Source organism: Maniola jurtina, chromosome 19 (assembly GCF_905333055.1).
Source record: "Maniola jurtina chromosome 19, ilManJurt1.1, whole genome shotgun sequence".
NCBI lineage: Eukaryota > Metazoa > Arthropoda > Insecta > Lepidoptera > Nymphalidae > Maniola > Maniola jurtina.
The window spans coordinates 7,745,763-7,770,625 of record NC_060047.1 but is presented as its reverse complement, the minus strand read 5'-3'; the positions used below and the strand labels follow the sequence as shown (position 1 = coordinate 7,770,625).

Below are 24,863 nucleotides of genomic sequence, written 5' to 3'. Positions count from 1 at the left end.
GAAAAACTAATCTCTAAAAATTAGGCTATGGGATCGACACTTTATGTCTTCTTTATCCATACTAATATTATAAATGCGAAAGTGTGTCTGTCTGTCTGCTACCTTTTCACGGCCCAGCCGATTCTGACGAAATTTGGTACAGAGTTAGCTTATCCCGTCCCGGGGACGGACATATTCTACTTTTTATCCCGAAAAATCAAAGAGTTCCCACGGGATTCCTAAAGACCCATCCGCTCAACCGATTTGTATGAAAGGTACCGAGGTAGCTTGTGTCCATGTTATTGACATATACCTACCACTTTTTATCCCGGAAAACCAAACAGTTCCACGGGATCTTCAAAAACCTACATCCACGCGGACGAAGTCGCGGGCACCCTCTAGTTGTATTATATTTCTGCTCTCACTTTTAATAAAAATAGTGCCTCACCTTCGTCTACATTAGCCTTTATGTTAATTCACTCGAGTTGATTTAATTGTTTCGATTTGTAGCTATTTTATTTCACTTATTTTGAATTTAAATAAAAACATCGTCGAATTGAAATCACTAGACATAAAACATTAAAAAAAAAAGAATATTAGCCATTTGAATCATGACTAACATTCCACTTTCCCCTCCAACTAAGCGTAAAGCTTGTGCTAGGAGTGGGTACGACAATAGTGCAACGGGTGGGGTTTGAACCGTCGACCTTTCGGATTTCAGTCCACTCCTATAACCGTTGAGCTATTGAGGCTTCAAATAAAAACATCGTCAAATCGAAATCACTAGACATCAAACATGAAAGTTAATTAAGTTGCAATAATTTTGTCGTTAAACCAAGAACAGTTTGGTTTGAAGAAATAAACACTGTTTTTATTTAATTATATTTACTGAGCTTTTCCATTACTTGTTAACTGTATCTGCCATCTAAGTAATCTAAGTCATAATCTGAGATATCGTGAACATAATGATATCCTGTTTATGATTAGTTCAGTCGCTTTTAGAGGAAAGTTCAATCGAAATGAATAAGCACATCAAATCAAAAGCTTTTCGTTTTGAATTTTAAAATTTGAAATTTGAAAATTTTCGGCTATTCTTCTAGCTAGCCACCGCTATCTATCTAAATACCTACTTTCTTATGATTTTGACTTTTGTACCTGGATGGAGACTACCAGCACTCAGTAGTTTCTATTTTTGCTATAATCCTTTATATACAGGATTGTAAGTAGATAGGTAGATATTTATATTTAGGCTCAAAAAACCGGTGTCATAAAATAGTTTTAGATTTCGCTACATCATTCGTAATAACGATTGAACAAAAGTGAACAAAAAAATAATTACGTTCATTGTTATTTTACTTTAGCTTTTACAAAAAAAATCTAGCTTTCAAGTACACGTGTACAAAATGTTTAAGGGGTGTTTATTCATGCGTTCACCTATCCGACAACGCTTCACGTGCGTTTATATGCATTAGAAGTGTCTTCATATTATAGTAAGAGAGGTGATACCTAGACGTCGATGGTTGGAGGCAATTTCGGTTTAAGAGTAGCTCGTCGTTGCAATGACAGTCAGGTTTTGAAGCTTTTGAAGCTTAGAGTTTTAAAGCTTTTCAACAGGGCTAACAAATTAGAAACGTCAAGTTATAAATGATTTAAAGAAAAAATAATTTACAAAATTGTAATATTTTTAAAATATACTTTGTTGTAGTTTTTCATAAGCTTTAATTTATTTATTTAATTAAAATTTTTAGCTGAATTATTTTACTCGTTTTGTGTTTTGTATTTTGTATGTCAATTTGAATAATTAACAACAACATACTATAGGTAAATGTTAAAAACCATTTGACCATTCAAAAAGTGCAAAAAACGATTACATGGTTACCGAATTTCGGAAAGTCTTGTTATGGGCTAGTGAACAAGAGCAAATTATTTAATACAGCAGCTTTGTAATTTTTTTGATGCAGCTAAAATGGCCATAAGTTTACGTTTTTTACCGTCCTATTTCTAAAAATGGTTAATTACGTCATGAGCTTATGAGTTAACACCAAAAAATGTGGGATTTTCAAATACTGATATTTCTAAAAATTCTACAAGTATATTGCTACGTAGGGCCACGGTTTTAAGTCAGTTTATAGATTTTACCTACAGTGTATTCTATATTAGAAACATTATTCTTTGAAAATACCCTCATTTTTTTTTGGGTCAAAAACTCAAAACGACTTTTTACAGATACCCGCGATTTAGGAATAGGATTGCAGTTATCAAAACTCAACGATCTTCTGCCGCCAGCTCCTAGCTGTTCAGAAGTGTATTCATATATTGGTTGCGGTCACGCCGAGTTCACATTCGGGACAAGAGCAGTGGAAACCGAGAGCGTTGCGTCACCGAGGATGATACATCGCCTTTTCACAACCGACAATAGTGTTGCAAATTTGAAATTCGAATTCTGCAAATGGCCGCCGCCTGCTATCATTAATGATTGACAGCTGTTATTTTTATTCTAATAACATGACAGTGGTGGCGGCGTTAAGATACATATTACGCTTGACTTATTTTTCTGTTGGAAAAGCTTTATAAACATCATTCAGCATAATTTGTAACTGGTCTACTCTATAGGCTATGTAAAAAATTCGTCCTAACGTAAAATTTATTCATTAGATAAGTTTATCTGGAGATGATGAAACAGACCCTTACGGCCGTATTCACAATCATTACTATGAGGTCTCACAGTGCGCTCGAACGCATAGTGTAGGTTCCACCAATCAGATCATTGTAAATTGACGTGACACAGTGATCTGATTGGTGGAACCAACACTGTGCGTTCGAGCGCACTATGAGACCTCATAGTAACGTTGGTCAATAGAGGTGTTAGTATAGTAAAGAAACACCAATGAAAAATGCCGAAAAACAGCTTAGAAATAAATGTAAGTGGTGTTGGTCATATTCTAAGTTACTAACCTTTTGGCTTATTGAAAGCTTTCATCATGACTTTGATTCCCATGCCTGCAATTGCCGCCGTCGCTCCGATGGTTTTTGCCGCGGGCTTTTGAAGTCCGAACTGTACCCGACAGCAAGTTTTCTCTACCGTTTATTTTAATATAGATTGTCTTTGAGCACTGTTTTTAGTTATCTACAATAGCGTTATTTAGTCTAAAATTTATTTCTTCGTTATTCACAATAGTATAATAAAACTTTTAACTAATTTTCTATTTTAAATAAGATCAATAAATATCACACTTTATGTTTTTTATAACTGTCTTGAATTATCAGTCTAAACACTCTTCACTGTTTTTCATTTTGCCGGTGTTCCTTTGTCACGTCACGATGAAAAAGTTCATTTACGTTTTCTCACTGTTCATTGTTTGAACCTATAACAATTTTATGTCTGAATTTTACACTCGACTCCACTTTAACTACATTTACATTAGTAAGTACGGTGTAAAGACCTGCTCACACATAAATTGCTTAGGTAGCGCTGTCGTCCTATTTCTACAAAACGGTTAGCTGCAAAACATTTTGAAATATGGACAAAAACGTAAGATTTTTCATGTTTCTAGAAAAGAATGCTAACTAAGTATAGGACCAAAATTTTAGTTAGTTTGATCCTACGTAATTTTTTAAAAACATCCGCTTTTGAAAATTCTCGGTTTTTGGCGTCAACTCAAAAACATTTTTTGCATTTAATCGCTTTTTAGACGGTACAGTAACGCGCAACAGCAACAGCATGGCAAGTCAAAGTGAACGCGTATCTGATTTGTAATAAAGGTACCAAATATGAAGCATATAGCGTTCCTTTGATTACAGCTTCTTGGAGCGATTGGATACATTGCCGTCACGCGTTTTGTCTGTTGAGACTTTTCCGCGTTCACTTTGGCAAAACTGGCATGTGTATGGTGTAATTAAGAGATAACCAATGCGTGAAGTTACAAGGTAATGCTCTCGAAACGGAGTCAAGGGAGCAATATTCAAATTGCAGGCAACATTCCCACAGGTGCGGGAACGATCGGTCCCAGGCGTTTCCGGCCTACTTCCCCACTTAGTGTAGCCACCCGCACCCTGCCACCCTCTAGCCACCCCTCTAGCCCCCGCCGCGATCGGGTTCCCACAAAGACCGCTAGCCCGTGACGAGCAATTTCGCTAAATTTTGTGGTTAGGTTCAAAGTGCACCTTCTACTTTCTAAGCTAGTAGTACAAAATTCGATCGTTCCTGAATCGATATCATAATAAAATTGCTATCTCTGCTCGCTTTTAATTGACCGTTACTACGGTAAAAGGCCGGTCTGAAATTCAAAGGCTGTGCGATGAAGGCTCTAATGAAATTCGTTCGTATTTTGTACTCCTCCCGGCATAATCTATAGATCGCATTGAATGTAAAGGAAAATGTTACTCTGAAGTTTATCCACTTAGTGTGTTTTTAAATAAATAAATTAATATAAAAATACAATTCATTCATTCACTTCTACATACAATTCATGACCATCCATGTAACCAATTTTTATTTGGCATATAGATGGCTTGCATCTTGGAGACGGGCGTAGACTATTTTTAACCTGGAAAATGAGAGTTCCCTAGAATTTTCGAAACCTAAATCCTCACTGACGAAGACACGGGCGTCATCTAAAAATTAAAAAGTAATCGATTTTAAACCAGCTATTTATCTTAAAGTGGGCTGGCTCATTTTTTGCGCAACGGATCAGCCTGGCTGTCCAACGCGGAAATGCAGCCAGTATTCTTGGCACCATTCCACGCGGGCATGATTTGTATAGTAATTAGATAACGCTAGCTTTAAGTTTTATTGTAATATTTTCAATAAAAAAGTGGTCCTAATTTAATAACATGCATACATTTTAATAACGTTACAAATTGATGCCACAGCAAGTTCAAGGGTTAAATAGCGGTAAACATCTTCATTTCTATTTAATAACAGTTCCAGAGGGGTCGGAATTGAGTGCATAGTGGTTATTAGAAATATTAACCTATAAGAGTATTGTTAACGAGTTAGTTGTAAAGCACTTTAATGAATTCGTAAGAATTTTTTTTTCAGTTCACACGGCTATTTGGCTTTTTGGAGAAGTGTAGGATTAGTTGAGTTTTGTATTTTATTTCTAATCTATGTAACTAATACGTTGCTTTGTTATTCTTTACTTATTGCGTTTTCCAATCTGTAAAAAAGGGTAACTCCATTTTTGTACGTTTGTGATCCTTTCGGTTGAACAAGAGTAACTTAAACTCATAAATTTCTCATAACCACTTTCAATTGTGAACAAATGGGCCATACTGGTAGTTACCTACAATATACTCGTACATATACATTCAATCTAACTTACTTAGCGGTGATGGGGGCGACGAATTGCCCTCAATAAAAATCAAATTTAGACACCGCATGCATCTTATTGACCACGGACGGATCGGTCAACATAAAGTTTACAAAAATTGTAAAGTATTTTAAAAGAAAATTTTAAGTTCCCTATCAAAAAAATGTTTCTATCTGGCTGTGAACTTTTTGGCAAATATTATGATATGAGGCTTTTATAGACATCGCAATGGTCTTTGAAGACAGGATGCAATAGGCCGTATAAAGCTACTTAGCAGTAAGTAAAGGCTAAAGCCAGTGGAAAGTCAAGTCAAACGCTAGGAAAAAAAAATCAGGCTTTTATAATAATATTATGTAGTATTAAACATAAAACTTGAACATTAGCAAACACCAGTTCAAAAATAAATAAATCGATAGCTAGTTAAACATATCTACAAAAATCTGATTTTTAACAATTTTTTCGGGTATTGAAAAACTAAATTAAAGAACAGTTATTATTAACGGGCAGTCTGGGACGTTATCTATCTACACCACTCATTACAGCATCACTCTGAGGTGATACGTTTTTTTGCATTTCGAAATTGTGTGAAACAGACTTTGATTTTGACTTTGTGTTCGGTTCTTTAGTTTGCACAAAATTGTTTATACTTAGGTAGGTACCTACCTACTTTTTATTACTCGGTATTGAGCAAACATTTTTTTAAATTATTTGTTTTATCCTTTTTTATTTTATTTTATATTTATTTATATAAATTACGTTACAAATACGAGGTCTTTTTATTATAAAGATGATTTTTATTCTTTGTGATGATCAAATGATTAATGTACACAAAACGCGAGCATGTGAATTGGTCAGCTCCTTTGTATGGTAAGTGTCATTCAATAACCCTAGTTGACTGACCAATATTGGAGGACAATAGTTCAATGTGTACAGTGGTTGGTAGGTATAGTTATGCCTTTATTTAAACTCATATTATTTACAGTTTTCGTTCTAGAATTCAGATTGAAAAGTTGTGGTTAAAGTGAGTGATTAAACAAAGATTTCTAAAGAAGCCAAGTTGATAAAGAATAAAACATTTTTATTTGACAATAACGATTGATTCGATCACGTTGAACAAAATGGTTGTACCCTTATCGTAGCACAAACTTCACTTGGATGGTAAATGGAAATAATTCATGTTTGAAGTTAATAAGTGTGTTAATAAGTGATGTTGTTGAACGTGCTTAGTACCTATAAGGACTTACTCTAAAAAAAACGTAACAAGGAAGCCTGATTTTCAATTTTGGATGCAACTTTAATCATTATGATTCATAAAAAAGTTAGTTTGGAACGTAAAATTTGATTATTTTGAAAAATCTTATATTAGAGTTCAATATTATAAAAAATAAGCTGATTCCGCATGGATTTAGCTTTTTAAAATCCCAGGGATAAATAAACATGTAGTAACCTCAGAGGTACAAGTTATCTCTGTACCAAATTTCGTCAAAATCGGTAAATGTCTAAATAGGCCGTGAAAAGGTAACAAACATATTATACTTTCGCGTTTACATTATTATAATAGATGTCTTATGGAAATTAAAAAAACCTGCCAAGTACGAGTCAGACTCGCGCACTGAGGGTTCCGTACTCAGGTATTCAGGACAGACAGACAGACAACAAAGTGATCCTATAAGGGATGGATCCGTTTTTCCTTTTGAGGTACGGAACCTTAAACACTCATTAAGTTACCTCATTACTCATTAAGGTACCGTGTTTGTGTGTGTGTGTGTGTGTGTGTGTGTGTGTGTGTGTGTGTGTGTGTGTGTGTGTGTGTGTGTGTGTGTGATTTTTGTAAATGTGATCAGTCAAACTGTGAGGCATGGTGCAGTGGTGTGACTGCGGTTAATCGGGCGGTCGAGCGGAGATTGCCGGGTCAACTAACTCGATTGTCGCGCCCAATTTGTCCCCTCAGCCGCCAACGATATCGTCTGCATTAAATTTGTCTTATTTCATTTATTTGTAACATAATCTTCTCATAATGTTTTGTAATTGGAGCTCTAGTGTCTGTGTAGAGTCGGCGCACGACCACAGAGCCGGTAATTTCCTTTGTAAGGCCAAGAAGAGATTAGTAGGCATTTTTTGAACTTGGAAGTAACTCTGAATTCTGAGTTCAAATTGAAACTTTGTTCAGCGTGTTGATAATCAGTAGGTATAATATTATGTATGCAACTGTCTGACGTTTAATGGAAATGAAACGTTAAATCCCCTTTTCTATAACTCTGTAACATTGGTAAATCGTCCTTAAAATGTTTGATCCGTGAACAAAAGAGCAATTTGCGTCGTGGTATATTAATTAATGCCAGTGGCTACAGCAAATATGTACTAAGCGGTGGGTGTCAATTGCACTGCGGGATCAACCGGGGTCGCGTCTAATTCTAATCTTCGACCCTCTTGGCCCCTTAATAGGAAAGTGGACACCCGCATCTACGCTAAATAACTTATGGATGTGGATTTTGTATTCTAATTTCAAACCGACTTCGTGTTAGGTATTTAACCGTTATTTTACGTAAATAAGGCAGCTTCACCATCTAGTTAGTTAGGTCTTTAGGTCTATGTTATATAGGTACCTTCCTACTATGCTGTAAGTATAGTCTATAGTAGACCATATGGAAGCATAGTGTCCATACCTACTTAATATTAAACATGTGAAAGTGTGTGTGTCTGTCTGTCTGTCTGTCTGTCTGTTACTTTTTCACTGCCCATCCGCTTAGTCGAAAAAATTAAAAATAGTTTTTTTACTAAGATGCATTTACAAATTTTTGAATAAGAGGTGAAGTTTTTCTTAGTGTCATCACATAAATGAAACTTACAAATGATTTTTTTTTAATGAATGAGCCCTAAACGCTAAAAACGCTCGTCAAAGCAGGAAAAATCGTAACCGTTTAAAAATACAGACACGTACAACAATTCAATTTATTCAGTCACATCAAGTCAAGCTGCGTGGAAGTTGGAACACGTTTGCTTCTCGTGTTTTAGTTCGCGAGATTTGAAGGCTTTCGGATCGCGCAAATCAACAAACATTACGACAATGGATGCTTCGGCGAAGCGTGTGTGACGCGGGAGCCGATACAAATGTGGAACAATGCTTGTATAACAATTCGGTATTGGAAACTAACAATGTTTTAGACCGTGTGCGTAAGCTTGGCTTTTGCACAAATTGTCGGATACAATGTAGGTAGGCACAAACGTAACAAAGTTTGTTTGCGTGTTAGCCGACCAATTCGCACGTCGACGATAACTTTAGGTATGCGATTGCTATGCAAACAAATTTTCAGCATACAAACAATACAGGGTGTAACCAGAACGCTAGCAAAAACGAAAACAGGTGATGGTACTGATGATTACTGATAAGATACCATAAAAAACCTACGAAAAAAAAATTGCTGAAATTGTATGAAGCCGCACGTAGATACTGATACTCGCAAAAAAATGACCCGCGAATGGTTTCGAATTGTCATGTCACAGAATTCTGTCGGAAAATTCGTGGTGAAAATTCGTGGAAAAAAGTCCTGCTCTGCCTCGAAGTAAGTCTAGGTAGGTACTTAAAGTTTTGTGGAACCTCCATACATATGCTAGCTCTATGCTTCATACTTTTATGTCTATGACCATTTATTAATCTATGTTAGACAGTAGACTAACAAATAGGACAGATAATGCTGCGGCCGCGTCCCAAGTGATTTGACCTTAGCCCGCTCAATTAAAACGTTATGGCCGGCGAGGGGCGATGGGCGATGATAAATGTGCCTACAATAGGTAATTACTGTTCAATGTAATACCAACTTGGATTTATTTCGATTTTCATTGTTTGAATGGACGAATAGGTTTTGTTCTTGCTTTTAATTTTTTTCACTTACTCTCGAATGTAATAATACCTACTACATACATGGAAGGTACCTATTATGTGATGAATTGATGATATACTAAGCTCACTCTTAAATTGGAGGTATTTAATGTCATTTTTATAATAAGGAGTGAGAAAAACAGATCCGGAAAGGTCATTCCAGATCTTAGCGTTACATGAAGCTTACAGATAAAGTAGCAATTTGTTACTATGAACCTTTGTTTCCTAAATTACAATTTTTTTCTTTATTACATAACTAAGAGCTTTCACTTATGAAAGCTCCTAATTAAGTTATCCTCCTCCTAAGTACTTAAGCTTTATTTTAAAAAAGAAATTAACATCAGCTGACCCTTTGGCGATTATAACAATCTTTTTACCTATACTGTTTGACAATAATGTAGGTTCCTATGCACATACTGCATGCAATGAATAACATTTCAAATTAAATCTATTAGAAAATACTTGAAAGGAAAAGCGATCGTATCGCTAGGTAGTTTTTCTTTAAAAAACTTCTACTTAGCTCATAAAATTTGTCAGAATTGGAATCATTTCGACTATTAGGTACGATAAAATAATTAAGTTTTATGTATATAGATTAATTGATTCTACTGATATGGTTTTATTCTGAGCCATAGATAGGTTTAAACAGCTTTTTGTCGAAAAGGTTCTTAATAACATTTCCAGAAACGATCAGTTTCATGTACCTACCTACAACTGTTAAGAATTTTATCATAGCTAATAAGCAACACTTAGTTGCGATCATACTATTGCGAGAGTTGTAATGAAAACCGGTCATACGCGAGTCGAACTCGACACGAAGGGTTCCGTACCATCGACACAATATCGACAATATGCTATGACCTCCATGGCGCAGTGGTGAGCGCTGTGATCTTATAAATGATCCCGGGTTCAATTCCTGGTAGAGGTAAATTAGGAATTTAATATAGGTACCTACCTAAAATAACTCTGGTCTGGTCTGGAGAGAGGCCCCTACCGGCAAGCCGTGCCACCAAGCGATTTTAGCGTTCCGGTAAGTAGGTAGGTACGATGCCGCGTAGAAAACGATCAAGTGTATGGGGTTAAACGAAACTGTCATAAGCACCCCTTCCAAGTTAGCACGCTTCCATCTTAGACTGGATCATCACTTACCACCAGGTGAGATCGTCACAGTCAAGGGCTAACTTGTACCGATCGGAATAAAAAAAAATTGCCGGCCTGTGTGAAAATTGAAATTTTCACACAGGCTAGCAATTTTTTTTATTTTTATCCCGATTTACCAACTCTACCTACCTACTACTTACGGTTCAAAAGATACAGTCCGCTAACAAACAGACGGACGAATGGACGAACAGACGGACGGACAGCGGAGGTTTAAGGATGAGGAGGTTTAGGAGTCTCGTTAGCATCTTTTGAGTACGGAACCCTAAAAGGTGTAATCGTGTGTCAAACTGTTACAGATATGCTCGTTAACTTCATATACACACAAATAAGGTAAGTCTGTTAGAGTCGTGGCGTATACCTATTCTACAAAAAACACGCATGTTTTTCTAGTCCTCGCTACATTTAGGTACAGGCTAGAGCTATGTTTGTGACCTTACAATGTAGGATACGTCAATTATTACCAAGGGTGACCCCGTTTTAACTTCGAAATCTACATATTAATGAAAATGGTAAGTTTCTGCGAGCACGCCAAGCAGGTTGTTAATCAACTGATAAAAATGACGTTTTACCAAACGTTGCGTAAACTGACGAGCAAGAATGCAAGTGCTACACGTTTCGATATGTGCAATGTACTTACCTACTTAAGGCATCGATATAGAATCTAGTAATTAAGGTATTACGATTAGGTACTGTAAGGAATTCAAACGTTCGGAAATACTTACCAATATTTGTGTGTATTACGGGTTTGGCACGTGTACAGAACAGGTTTCCTTTCTGTCAGATACATATTGCAACAATCGGGAGATAAATTTGACGGTAGGGTACCTAATTTTGGCGTCGATCTAGAGTGGGTGTTTTGAAAAGTTAGGTAAATGAGATTAAAAGGCGTGCATACTAGACGTGAGACGTGGGGCGGGCTAGCTGGCGATTGGCGAACGCCTCCCACCTCCTACGCATGCGCCGCGCCGCCCGTCAGAAAAATCTCCGAGAGGAAAACTCACAACCACGGACATTCAAATTTTTATGTTTATTTCATTACGTGGGCGGTGGTATAATAACCGTTTTGGTTCGCAATGATGCATCGGAACGGCCGCTACGAAATTTACACTAGCGTTTTGGCTACTGTACATCTATATTTTTTATACGACCTTCCAAAAAAAGGAGTGCAATGTTTTCAGCGTTCATGTAGGTACCTATATGTAAATTTCTTTAATCCACATAACTTAAACAGATTTGGATGGACGGGGTATCATTACAATCTTAAATCATCCTGAGTGACCTAGTTGTTTATCAACGATGGCAGCAATTATTCTTATTCTTACATATATTCCGCAAAGTTCTGATTCTAATTAAGTAATAGCTGTTAGTCGGTTTAATATTAGGTTTACCCACCCATTATTATTAAACACGACTCAACACATCTCTAAATCTCAACACGTTGAATGTAACACTGCATACACATTTCAAACAACAATTCGGGTTATGTTTGTATAGGTTCATTAGACATTTAAATGTATGCAATTTCAGTACTTTTGTATGTTAATTCATTAGGTATAGGGTGAAGTTCAGTGTCGCCGCCAGTAAGTATAATGTACTTATCGTTTTATTTTGAGCGCACAACATCGTTGTATTTTATCAATAACTCTACAATAATTACCTAAGTAGGTATATTGATAAGAGCACTTTAGCAGCACGCGTTCTTTCTTTTCCTTATAACTCTATTTTCATTAAATACCTATCTACTTGCCTACATTTCAAAATGGACTATGTATTGCAAAAGATAAACTTTAAATATGTAAATACCTACCTATACCTATCAAGTCGAACTCTGAATAAAGTACATAAGAAGGTAGGTATACCTATTAACACAGTATTTTACGAATTTTCATAGGAAGACCATTCCTTGGAAAAATGAATTAGTAACATAAACTTATCAGACACATTGTATATTTACAAGAAATTCTATAAAATAAAAACCTTGTACAAAAATATTGCATCTTCTTTTCGCTATTAATGTACCTATCCCTAATTAAGTTTGAATAAGTACCTAATAAGTTAAAAAATAAAAATTAACATCGTGTTCCAACTTTGAAGCCATAAATCCGTTAAACTAGATGTAAATCGCTAATATTTTAGGAGTTTGAATTAATTTAAATATAGATGCCTAATTTAGCCTTGCTGTAAATTCCCATTTTGACGCTCACAGAATTAGGTTACTCCGTTTTACTGTGCCATTAGGGGCTATTAACAGAATGTTAACGTGAGCCCAAAATATTCTCTAACCAATTTATAGATGCGAAGACGGAACATACATTATCGAAAATGAACTTTCATAATTGCGTAGGTACCTATAGGTATTTTTGAAAGAAGTAATTTTACGTAGCGCATCAATAAATAATTACAGACTTTGAAGCTGTAATTTGGGATTCATATCTACTGTTTTTATCTGCATAATTGATACCTAGTAATCAAACCTAAGTATTTGATTGAAATATACTTAGTAGGTAATTAAATAGTAAGCTATTTCACAAAAAAGACTAAAATACTAAAGGTACGAACCTAAATATTATTGTAAAAGTGCTGCACCTTATCTGGCAGGTACCTATCTTACTACTTAATCCGAAATAAAGAAAAGATAACAAAGGACTACTTTTTGTGAACTAAAATCAGCCTAAAACCACTACCTCTTTACCATGACTCACTGTCACTAGGTACATACACGGTTGGCTGGTTGGGAAAATTTGGCAATTTTATTTCATACACAAATTGCTAATGCAGCACTAATTTTTTTATAAGTATAAAGGACAGATTATATAATTAACGTTACAAATATTTCCTCTTTTTCCTTTCAACGAAGCTTAAAAGCTTGATTTTGGAGACCAATACCTACCCTTGATTTAATAGTAGGTAAGTATGACCTTTTTATTTTATAGTTCACTTCTTTTATCACTGAGCACTTTTATGATGACAGGTTAGTGGTTACTTAATATAATAAATAGCGTGATTTTAAATGATTAACCACTATAATGTGTCGGTTATAGCAAATAAAACCTAATTAGATAGGTAACTATTTTTAGCAGACGTGTTTTTATTAGGATCAGGTTTGTTATATGTAAATATTTATGTAATTAATGTGGCGTGAGGTGTTAATAGTTAATCCGGTTGATAAAGCCTGTAGAGTTTATGAAAATATTGTATAGAATACTGTATCCTCCAAAAGGGATCCAACAGACTGCTGTATATCTGTTGAGTGATGACAGACGAGAAACATCACAGCGGCATTAATTTTTGCTAGACAGATATTCTAATCCTAATAATTATCCTATCCTATTATTATAGTTTGAAAGTTTGGATGTTTGTTACTCCTCACGCCACAACGACTGAACTAATTTGGCTGTTAATGGAGATAGTTTATACTCTGAATTAATAGGTACATTAACATTTTGAAGATGAAGTAGTGGGCACCATCTAGTGTAGAATATACCTATTATTTTAATACCTAGTAATGGTTATTAAAATAACAGTGCTGCATAGGTATTATTTGAAAAATAATACAAAAAGTTTTTTTTGTTTAAATCTTCGAAAAGGGATTCTATTAAAAAGTCTACTTATTAGGTATAGGTATATTTATTTCCCAGATTTTCCACTCTGGTTTTATAACATTGTGCGTAAACTGTTGGCTGGTAATGTTGCAAGCGGGCGTGACCGGGAAAACATGAAATAGTTTACTTTCAGCAACTAGTCGCAGTTCTGTGAACCTGCAGTTAAATAAACAATTGATTCGTGATTCATTGCAGGCTGCGTCGGGACGGGGTACGACTCTGATTTACGTTTTTGTACGTGTTTTACTCTAGCCAATTTACGATGACAATTTTAGGAAAATACTGTCGGGAATGGAAGAGTGCTATTTAGATGGCCTATGTAGAACACCTAGTTTTAGACAGCTAGCGTAGTACGCGTTGATTTACGTTTTTGTGTTTTACAACGGTTTTACACACAGTCAATTCACGATGTTAATACTGTTTAGGGGAGAGCGCTCTATATTATGGCCTTGGTATGTATAAAATAGTCAGTGGGGTACCTACCGGGTACCTTATGCTGATTTACGTTTTCGGCGTGATTAGCAATAAGTAGGTACCTAGTTAATTTACAAAAAATCCTGTCAGTTTGGATGGACGATGAGAGAGGCTCAATTTAGGGCTCAACTTCAACAAAGCGATTTGCAGCATCTTTAAAAAATAAATGATTTAACAACGCCAATCGTCAATGAGCTTTGCCTGAAGATGATACTCATGAGTCATGACTAACAATAATAATCAAAAAGTTACCCCCAGAAGCCGCTCTCGGTGAGCAGAGCATCAGCAATACTGCTTCTAAACTCTGCTATGCCTCTCCGAGAGAGTTAGTTTTTTATTCGAAACAGGTCATTATCATATTCGTCATCATGATCAACCCATCGCCGACTCACTACATACAGAGCACGGGTGTCTTCTCAAAATGAGAAGGGTTTTCGGCCATAGTCTTCCACGCTGGCCAAGTGCGGATTGGCAGACTTCAACACCTTGTAGAACATCATGGAGAACTAGCAGGCATGCAGGTTTCCTCACGACCTTTCCTTTACAGTTAAAGCAAGTGACATTCATTTGCTTAGCTCCGTAAAATTAGAGGTGCTTGCCCGGGATCGAACCCCCGACCTCTCCAATAGGAGACGGACGCCGCTTATCACATACCGCTTTTTAACCCCCGACCCAAAAAGAGGGGTGTTATAAGTTTGACGTGTGTATCTGTGTATCTGTCTGTGGCATCGTAGCGCCTAAACGAATGAACCGATTTTAATTTAGTTTTTGTTTGAAAGGTGGCTCGATCGAGAGTGTTCTTAGCTATAATCCAAGAAAATCGGTTCAGCCGTTTGAAAGTTATCAGCTATTTTCTAGTTATTGTAACCTTCACTTGTCGGGGGTGTTATAAATTTTTAATTTACACTTGTTTAGGTAATTGGGTATAGGCACAGGTAAGTAATTATTACAGTCAAATATGGGGAATGGATTAGGGATGAGAATGGGAAGGAATTAAAAAGTTTAGCATAACGAAAACACGCTTCGACTTTTTTTAAATGTCGTAAACGAAAGGTGCCTCTACAAAAAGGTAAAAAAATTGGAACACAAAGGGATTTGGAATATGATACCAAAATAAACTGGGAGACACCTGTATCCGTGGCTGGTGTTTGGACTTGGAGTGTAACATAATTTTATCCTATGAGGTAAAAAGATTTTACTTAAGTACTAAGTAAGTGAAAAGCTTTACGCTTTTAACTAGAAGCTGGTACCTTCTTACTAGAAATAGGAAAGAATAAATTATTTAGGGGCTTGATCAAAGAGTGGGGTTGGCAATAAAACTAATGAGCATTTGAAGCTTTTTATAGAAATTACATGCCAGAGTGAAAAACTTTTACTTAGGTAACTACTACTTCAAGTGACAAAGTGAAAAGCTTTTCACTATTAACTAAAAGCTGAAATCTAGGTAGGAATAGGAATTAGAATACATAGATCATTCACGGTGTTGATCGAAAACTAGAATTATGAATAAAGCCAATGAGCATTGAAGCTTTTTATAGAAATTATCTGTAGGTACAAAGTGAAAAGTTTTCGCCAAGTAAGACCAAAGTAAGACCAATAAGGATTTGAAGCTTTTAATGGGAATGATATGTATCAAAAGTGAAAAGCTTTTTACTTTTAACTAAAATCTCCTATACCTACTGAGGAATGAGAACATATTATGTATTTAAGTTAGTTAGGTAGTTGATTAAAAAATAGAAAAATGGCTATTTAAAGTGTTTAATAACAAAACTATGACTGTGAAAACGAACACTAATGAACGTTAGTTACTGGAGGCAACAAATAAAAACTGGCTTTGTTTATCTTTAACCGCATATAAATTGTGCAATAGGTACGCATACGAGGCGCTTGTGTTGCTACGAAACGCATTTAGTGAAAACACAGTCACAATTACTGGAAGGCACCCTAAATGGGGTCTGACGAGTGTTATCTGTAGCTATTGTTTAACACGCTTTTTTCATTCCCACGGTCGTTGGCGAGCGACGACGCTGATAACGCTTACCTGTCGCAAGTACCTGATCGTCTCAAAGAATTCTGACTAAGAACGAAGTAGGTATGTAGGTACTTACTTTAAGTAAATATGACAGAAGTAGGCTTAGACTATGACGAATTTCGTTTCCTACTAAACAGCAGCTATTATCTGATTAAATAGGATTATGTCATGACCTGCAATGTACTGAACTTAACTAAGTACTCGTATGTAAAAAGTAGGTCTAGTTTATATACATACCGAGTTTTATTTGTTGGTATTTCCACACATTCCGTTTATCGCGGTTTCCTAAGTCGCAGAAAGAGCGATATCGCTCGACGTAAATTAAAAACGAAACATTAAAATGCCGATTACTATAGATATGAATGTTAAATTAACGTATGAGTGTTCGGAAAAACGATTCCGTATTTGTCTCATGGCTACAGAAAACGCATTGTTAAAATTTAAATGGAATGGCATCAAACAAAGACAGTCAGGAGTCGGGAGTCAAGTGCAAAATTCACCGGCGACCCACGCATATTAAAAGGACATATGCAATAGGTATATGAGCCGAATCCATTATCCAATGACGTACAGCAATTACCCATTTAATGTAATTTGGGCCATTGTAAATGTCCAGCGCGACGTCTCGTACATTCTCAGCGTCACTCACTCAAAAGCACCAATAAAAGAAATCACTGAGCAAACACTCTGTGAGCACAGATTGATCGCGAGCGTTCGTGGTCGGAACCGGTCATTTCAAATTCGGTATCAGAGTTTTCAGAGGCAGGTTGTGAGGGCGCGCGCGAGCGAGTCTGCGGCCGGTGCGCAACTACTCGCTGTGAATGGGCGCCGCGGAGGGGCGAAGCTCGCTACGTCTCACTCCCTGCGAGCTTACGAAAATCACCAATTGCGCCTGTCCCCTCATTAAACGATGCTCACTTTGCATTAATCGCTGCACAGGTCACTTTGCCACTGCGACAATGTCGCGACTTCAGCGCGCCACTGAAGTCATCCACGGATATTTCTAACGCGAAAGAGTGCAAGCTTTTTGTGAGGAGCTTCCGATATAAAAGCTACAGTGCGGCTTTATGCATCCGGTGCCACCTGCTCGCACTCGATAAGAGCCAACGCGTTAGAATGAGATGAAGTGATCGATCAGAACACAGACCGGATGGCGGACTCGGTTATGAATGAATGCGCCGTCCTTTTCTCGCGTATGCATTTACGTAACGTAGTCTCGCTTAGCTACAGGTTGTAGAGGAAGTGAAAGGGACAGGAGGTGCCGTAGTAAATATTGGACCGGGAGTATTTTCTAAGGGCCTCAAATTTTTTGTCCTATCACAAAAGGTATACGTCGAACTTCATTCATAGGCTTTTTGTAATCCTAGCTGCACTTTTAGAGCTTTTAAAAAATCAAGTTGAATTTGTTAAAAAATTGGCCAATGTTCTTGAACAAACTACTCGATCTAGGCATCATTTTCGTTTTCCTTTTTTTGCAAGACGCAATTGAACTCTTAGTTTTTGAGTTTGTGCTTTCTATATTCTAATAAAGTTAAGCACATTAGTAACTATAAAAAGAAGAGGAGATTTTATCTGCGGGTTTAGCAGTTTCCCCAGTTTCCATCAAGGCACAATGGAACCATTCGCTATTTCCAACATGCCTATAGAGTTTTGGGTCTAAAACTATCCTACTGAGTATGTATGCCAAATGGTGATAATAGATGATTCATTTTTTGTTAATTTCTGTCTTTCACTCTGCATCCTCCACTCGAAATTAAACACTGAACACAAAATGACTATTAAAAACTGACAAACAAAATGAGATAATTACTCGAATAAACCGTCTGATGTCACCTTTAGACCGTATTTAAGACTTGTCACATATTATTATTATTATCATCAGGTGAGTTTTTTTTAAATCAGATACAAGTTTAGCCCTTGACTACAATCTCACCTGGTGGTAAGTGATGATGCAGTCTAAGATGGAAGCTGGCTAACCTGGAAGGGGTATGGCAGTTTTCATTAAACGGCACGGTTTTGCCGGTTTGTGGTCAAGCGCGAACCTGTCACCGTCAAATAAAATAAATAAACAAGGGAAACAATAAAGCATCTTAGGTAAGCTCAAAGGAAACATAAAGAAATAACGTGTTTAAGATTCATGAATGGCGCCGGGGCCGGGGGAACCGGTGAGAGTCGTGATTGTGCAATCTACGGATTATGCTCATTATATTCAGCACATTGAGTTGTGAATGACTTCGATAGATATGCTAATTTTCTATTCCATTTGGTGATCCGTTTTGAAAATTTTGCGAAATACTTATTTGCATACACATATCAATTAGGCCTCAATAGCTCAACCATTATAGGAGTGGACTGAATTCCGAAAGGTTCAAATCGAAGCCGTTGCACTATTGTCGTACCCACTCCTAGCCCAAGCTTTACGCTTAGTTGGAGGGGAAAGGGGAATGTTAGTCATGATTAAAATGGCTAATGTTCTTTTTTTTGAATCAACAGTATAGAAAGAAAGAAAAAGATGGAGATAAGTGGACGGTGGGAAGCTAAAACTCCTTAAAGGCATATGGTAGGATAGTCGTGTTTGGATTTATAAATATCAAGACACGCGACAGCGTGTCTCGCCAAGTTCGATTCTAATAAGAACGGCGGCACGCTGACAAGTGTATATTACACGAACCATTTCGAGCTACTTTTGACCCCCCCATAACTCAAAAACTATTAAACCTACACATTTATAATTTTGCATATCTATTAAGGTCTATTTGATCGCTTAGAAACCCAAATTTCATGAAAAAATCTTTTGCAGTTCTCAAGTTATTAACGTCTGAAAAGTGCCATTTTTAACACTCACTCACTCACTCACTCATCAAAAACCTAACCTACTTCCAGGTGAGTTAGAGACTTGAAATTTGGTATAGTGATAGGTAATTAGGTGTATACAAAGGAAAAAATCAGAAAATAGCAAATTATGTTTTAATATGTCATACATTATAGGACAAAGTTATTGGGGCGCCTTGTAGAGAACAGCAAGTATGGATCGAGGCACACATTTTAAGTTTGTAACACTGTGTAATTACCTACCTACTTTCACAATTAATAATAGTGCATTTGTTTATATACTCATCTTTAGGGATCCTTGACCTGTGATCAAAGCCATAAATAAGTGGTCGCCGGTTCGAATTCAGAAATTATGAACGAATAGGTATGAAGGCAAAGTTATTTCATATTATACCTACATACTTGAAAACAAACAATAATGAACCCTATTACAGGTATGTGTTGTCTAATATACTAGTTGATGCCCGCGACTTCGTCCACGTGGACCTTGTCCTTCGTTTCAAAAACTGTGATTTTTTAAAAATAGCTTATGTCACTCTCTAGGTACAAGTATACTCACGTAAAAAATTACGTTGATCCGTTGCTCCAATGCGATTGAAGGACAAATCAACAAAGAAATTTCGCTTTTTAATATGGATTGTGATGGGTCATTAACTTCCAAAGCAAGTAACATAACATTATAACTACATATTAATGTATGCTAGTGACCTGCCTCGGTTTTGCTCGGCTTTGCACGGGCATGTAGTATGATATTAGGTCCTTACATATGAAATTGGCGTTTTGTAAGGGAAGAACAAAAAGTCGATTTTTTAAAATATAATATATTTATTTAATCAAAGTATATACCATTGCTGTCTATGCACTTTTGCCATGTCATAAAACCATTCGGAAGGGAATCAATAAAATCTTTGAAGGCGCTTTGGACTGCCCCATCGGAGTTGAATTTTTTCCATATATAAGAAGTTATCAAAATTTCTAAAAAAAATGGTAATCTATTGGAGCAAGGTCCGGGGAGTAGGTACGGTGGATATCTTAGACATTCCATTTGAAGCTCCTCTAATTGGGTAGCCGTCTGTTGTGTGGTCTAGCGTTGTCTTGAAGCAGTAGTGGCCTAGAGCGATTGACCAGCCTCAGTTGTGTGGCAGCTAGCTTTTCCATCATGGTTTGCAGTTGCTGACAATAGACCTCCACCGTAATCGTCTGGCCAGTTTAAGAAAGCTGTGGTAATCTATTGGAGCAAGGTCCGGGGAGTAGGTACGGTGGATATCTTAGACATTCCAATTTCCAATTGAAGCTCCTCTAATTGGGTAGCCGTCTGTTGTGTGGTCTAGCGTTGTCCTGAAGCAGCAGTGGCCTAGAGCGATTGACCAGCCTCAGTTGTGTGGCAGCTAGCTTTTCCATCATGGTTTGCAGTTGCTGACAATAGTCCTCCACCGTAATCGTCTGGCCAGTTTAAGAAAGCTGTAGTAAACGACACCGGTACTAGTCCACCAAACCCTTCAATTCTTCATTATCAACTTTGGTCTCCGGTCGTCACCGGGGCTTATTCTGCAGGTCAAAATTTCCAGATCAAAAACGTTGGAATCAAAAACGCACTATGTTTTTCTTTGCGAAACCACCGCCATACACATCATTAATCCTTCGAGCCGTTTCAGCAGCACTGGTGCCACGAAGCAACTCGTACTCGTAAATAACGTGATATTTCAAGTTTTCCACTTGTTGTTAGTGACCTTTTTATAAGTCACATGGTTTGTTGATGGACAGCGAAACGTTAAAAATTAAAAACAGGTATAGTCGTACCGGCCGGTTAAGAGCTAATAGCAATAAAACTTTTTAACAATAGTGTTTTATATTATGAACGGTCATAAGACCTAATGCGGTCGAGTAAAACTCAACCTAACGACTACTTGTTAAAGCTAAAAATTTATTACCTTTCCCGCAAACAAAGAAATTCTACGACTGCATAGGGTTGTCAAATAGATGTATTTTTCAAATTGCCACTATCATAACTGCACAAAAGGCACATTACTTATAATAATAATGAAACAGATAACAAGATAAACATAATAATTTTTAATTGAAGTTTAGGTAGGTGTAAAAAGGTGGTTATTTTATCACTTCTAAAGAAGGACTGATCGGGATTTCCGGACTTTGGAGTTCCGTCTCTTGTTGCAACCCTGTTGTAAAATATTAAGTAAATCTGTTGTAATTATTCATGACGGCATTTGACTTTAAACCTTAGCGTAAACAGTTAAGTCAGCGTTTGGAATGGGTATATACCGACTTATGATCTTTTGGAATATTTTACCTAATTAGTTAACTTTTATGGCTTTTAACTCCGAACCGGCCGGTACTACTATACCACGGTAATGGTATGTACAGTATTCCAACTTCATACAAACGGACGAAACGCGAGCTATACCTATGCACCTCGATGTCGGCAGGCGCTCGACACGCAGACAGTCGCGACTGTGCCGCAGTGACGAACGGGCGGTGTTTTGTTTTTCTAACAATAACCGCGCGATTTTTTCGTTGTATGTGAAACCCGATCAAAGAAGCCACAATTTCAGCTCAGAATGTCGGTATTTAAGGTACCGGGACTACAATAAGATTAATTCACAAACTTTTTTGATTGTACCCAGCGATGATTTTGTGGAATACATACAAAAAATGGAGAAAATGTTCCGAACTTCATTTAAAACCAAATATATAAATTGTAAAGTAGCTGCAGGTGTCTATAACCAAGTAAAAGACATTTATTCCTTTTTCTCTATCTTGCCCATGTTCCCCAAAACAATTTTTGATTAAAAGCTTTATAGGGATGCGGATTTTTTAAACTTTAAAATTTAATAATTCGTAACGTTCGTTTAATTTCCTACGTCTCAGTCGAAGCGCAAATATTTTTCGGTCTCAAAATTATAAGACCGATTTGTTATTCAATCATAAACATGGTTTTTTAATTAAATCTACCAACCAAAAAACAACACGCATTTTTACTGAACATTTCCTATGCAATTCACAAAGTATTTTATTTGTTTATATAAAAAAAGTATATTTACAATCACAAAACTAGATGGAAACACAAAGTAGGCAAATGTAATTAAACTGCTGGAGGCGGGCAGCCCTACCGCATGTTTACGTACCGCGCAGCTGTAGGTAAGTATTTATTTCAAAGATACGGCCGAGTTAGAATACTGTATAGATAGTATTACCGTGACTATACCTAGTTTTGAAACAATATCGCACCACTTCTCGTTCAGAAATTACAAATTAGGCACCATTATTCTGTATCGAAAACAAAGATCTTCAATGGGGCAAAACGATGAAAAAAAGCAGGTAGCTTAGAAACAATAGTGCACATGGGCATGGGCCACCCTCTTGCAGCATGGTGGTATGTCAGCTGACTCGACACCAAAATATTTGCAATATTATGTTGTTTTAATAATAAAAATTGTATCCCATGAACTTCAAAAACATTTACTGATTAGTACTTAGGTAGGTACTGTACACATTATTGTTTTAATTTTAATAAATAAATATTAACTAACTTTACAAAGTGGTAGTAGTGGTTGAGATGTCGGCCTGCTCTTTAGGTCTGGGGTCCAGGGTTTGTTCCCGGACACGCACCTCTAACTTTCCGAAGTTATGCGTATTTTAAGCAATTAAATATCGCTCTCTTTAACGGTGAAGAGAATCAACTTCTAATGTATAACTAGTAAGTGGACACATGTGTTGAAAAACAGTTTATGTAAACTACTTTCATGTAATTTTACATTCTAAGTGGTCAAAAAGTTTTACCTGATATGCAAAGTTGTACGTGTTTAGGTTTAAGTATTTCTGTGTTATCAGGGGGTTGAACATAGCTTTAAATGATTCGTATAGTGATATATTAAGTATACACATTACGCATTACCATGCCAATACATCGCCTTATTAGAATTTGGCTGAATAGTGAATACTAATATGTATTACTCGGATAGTAGATATTAACCGGTTTTATTATTCTAATAAGAAAACTAGAAAAGAGTCGCTAATCTTCAAACGGCTGAACACATTTTCTTAGATTATAGCTATGAACACTCTTGATAATTGACTAAGCGAAGTTGCATAGCTGCAAGCTTTTTCAATCACGCAAAAATTTACAGGTATAGGATAATCCTAATAAATGAAGAGAAATTAACTTAACAAAAATTGATGATATCCCATCAAAAACATAAATGTGAAAAAGTGCCAAGTTCGATAGAGAAAATGAGAGATTGTAAGCTTCGCCGATAAAAGGTAAGCTTCGCCGACAAAAGCATTGATATCTAAATAGGTGCCAAGTTCTTATAGGTCTTTATATCATTCCTACAAGAATGTACAAGAAACTTTGATCGTTTTAAAATATTATTTTATGTTATTGAGTACATATAACTTGGCAAGTTTTAATAGTCGGTTAATTACATTTAATGTTTAATATAAAATATAGTACACTTAGCAAGTTTTGATATTTGCCAATACATTCCTAAACTTAAACTAAATTTTATGTTAAACGTAAAATGTGATTTACTGACTTTTAAAACTTGCCAAGTTATATGTACTCAATAACATAAAATAATATTTTAAAACGATCAAAGTTTCTTGTACATTCTTGTAGGAATGATATAAAGACCTATAAGAACTTGGCACCTATTTAGATATCAATGCTTTTGTCGGCGAAGCTTACCTTTTATCGGCGAAGCTTACAATCTCTCATTTTCTCTATCGAACTTGGCACTTTTTCACATTTATGTTTTTGATGGGATTTGGTTTTCATGAATAACTTTCTATGCTTTTTAGTTTAGTTTAAAACTTAAGAGCGTTGAAGCATGAGTTTGGAACACAAGTTTAGGTATTTACCCGAGGTTCTTTGTTTGTTTCCGTGAACGGACGTACCCAGCGCAGTTTAGTTTATAACAAACCGTTTTGATCCTAGACGATTTTCAAACAGATTATTTTTCAATATTTTTAAGTATGTGGTGTTAGTTTGTCGTTTTTTTCAAAACAATGATGTTTTTTAAAACAGTGTATTATCTTTATAGATTAAGTACGAGTGAATAAAACTTATAATTGTAGTCAGTTCTTAATACTAATCTTTTATATACTTGTGTAAGTATAAGAGAGTCAAGAAATTATACAAAATTCAACTTTCCTTATACATATTTACGAAAATATGGTTCCCTTATCATGCACAGTATAAATAGTTACACCTACTATAATAATTTTCACACATATATTTATAAAGGCTAAAATAAATGTGAAATCCGTCTAAAATTTAAACAGTCTTAAATATTTAATTTACAATATTATCAAAAATATAATGCAATGCTAATACTCATAAAGACATTGAGCATTTTTTATTTATTTATGGTCCTTTACAATCTTTTCAAATTTTATTGTTAGTACTAAATCGTACTTACCGTAAGCGCAAGACAATGGACAGTACAATGAAAGGGATTAACAGGTACAAAAATGCAGATGTTACACTTGAGTAGGTATTTATTCATCAAAAATAAGTGCATTGCTACACGAGTAAGCTAGGGATACAAAAACAAAATAAGATAAAGTTCAAA

The 24,863-nt window shown here is 36.1% G+C and overlaps 1 protein-coding gene across 6 annotated transcripts in view; it reads right to left on the bottom strand.

The window, feature by feature from the left end:
* LOC123875157 (ETS-like protein pointed) overlaps positions 1-24,863 on the bottom strand; it is a 199,542-nt gene that overhangs the window by 73,376 nt on the left and 101,303 nt on the right. Inside the window, exons 1-2 of one of the 6 annotated variants that reach the window (XM_045920842.1) lie at positions 17,012-17,252; positions 2,935-3,344 (exon numbers count right to left, since the gene is read on the bottom strand). The exons of 2 other annotated variants lie outside the window; for them this stretch is intronic. In XM_045920842.1, coding sequence (XP_045776798.1) covers positions 2,935-2,977 — 43 coding nt within the window. In that variant the 5' untranslated portion in view covers positions 2,978-3,344; positions 17,012-17,252. Of the gene's footprint in view, positions 1-2,934; positions 3,345-16,677; positions 16,862-17,011; positions 17,253-24,863 lie in introns of those variants that run through there. 3 more of the 6 variants (XM_045920841.1, XM_045920843.1, XM_045920844.1) reach the window with 3 other exon arrangements.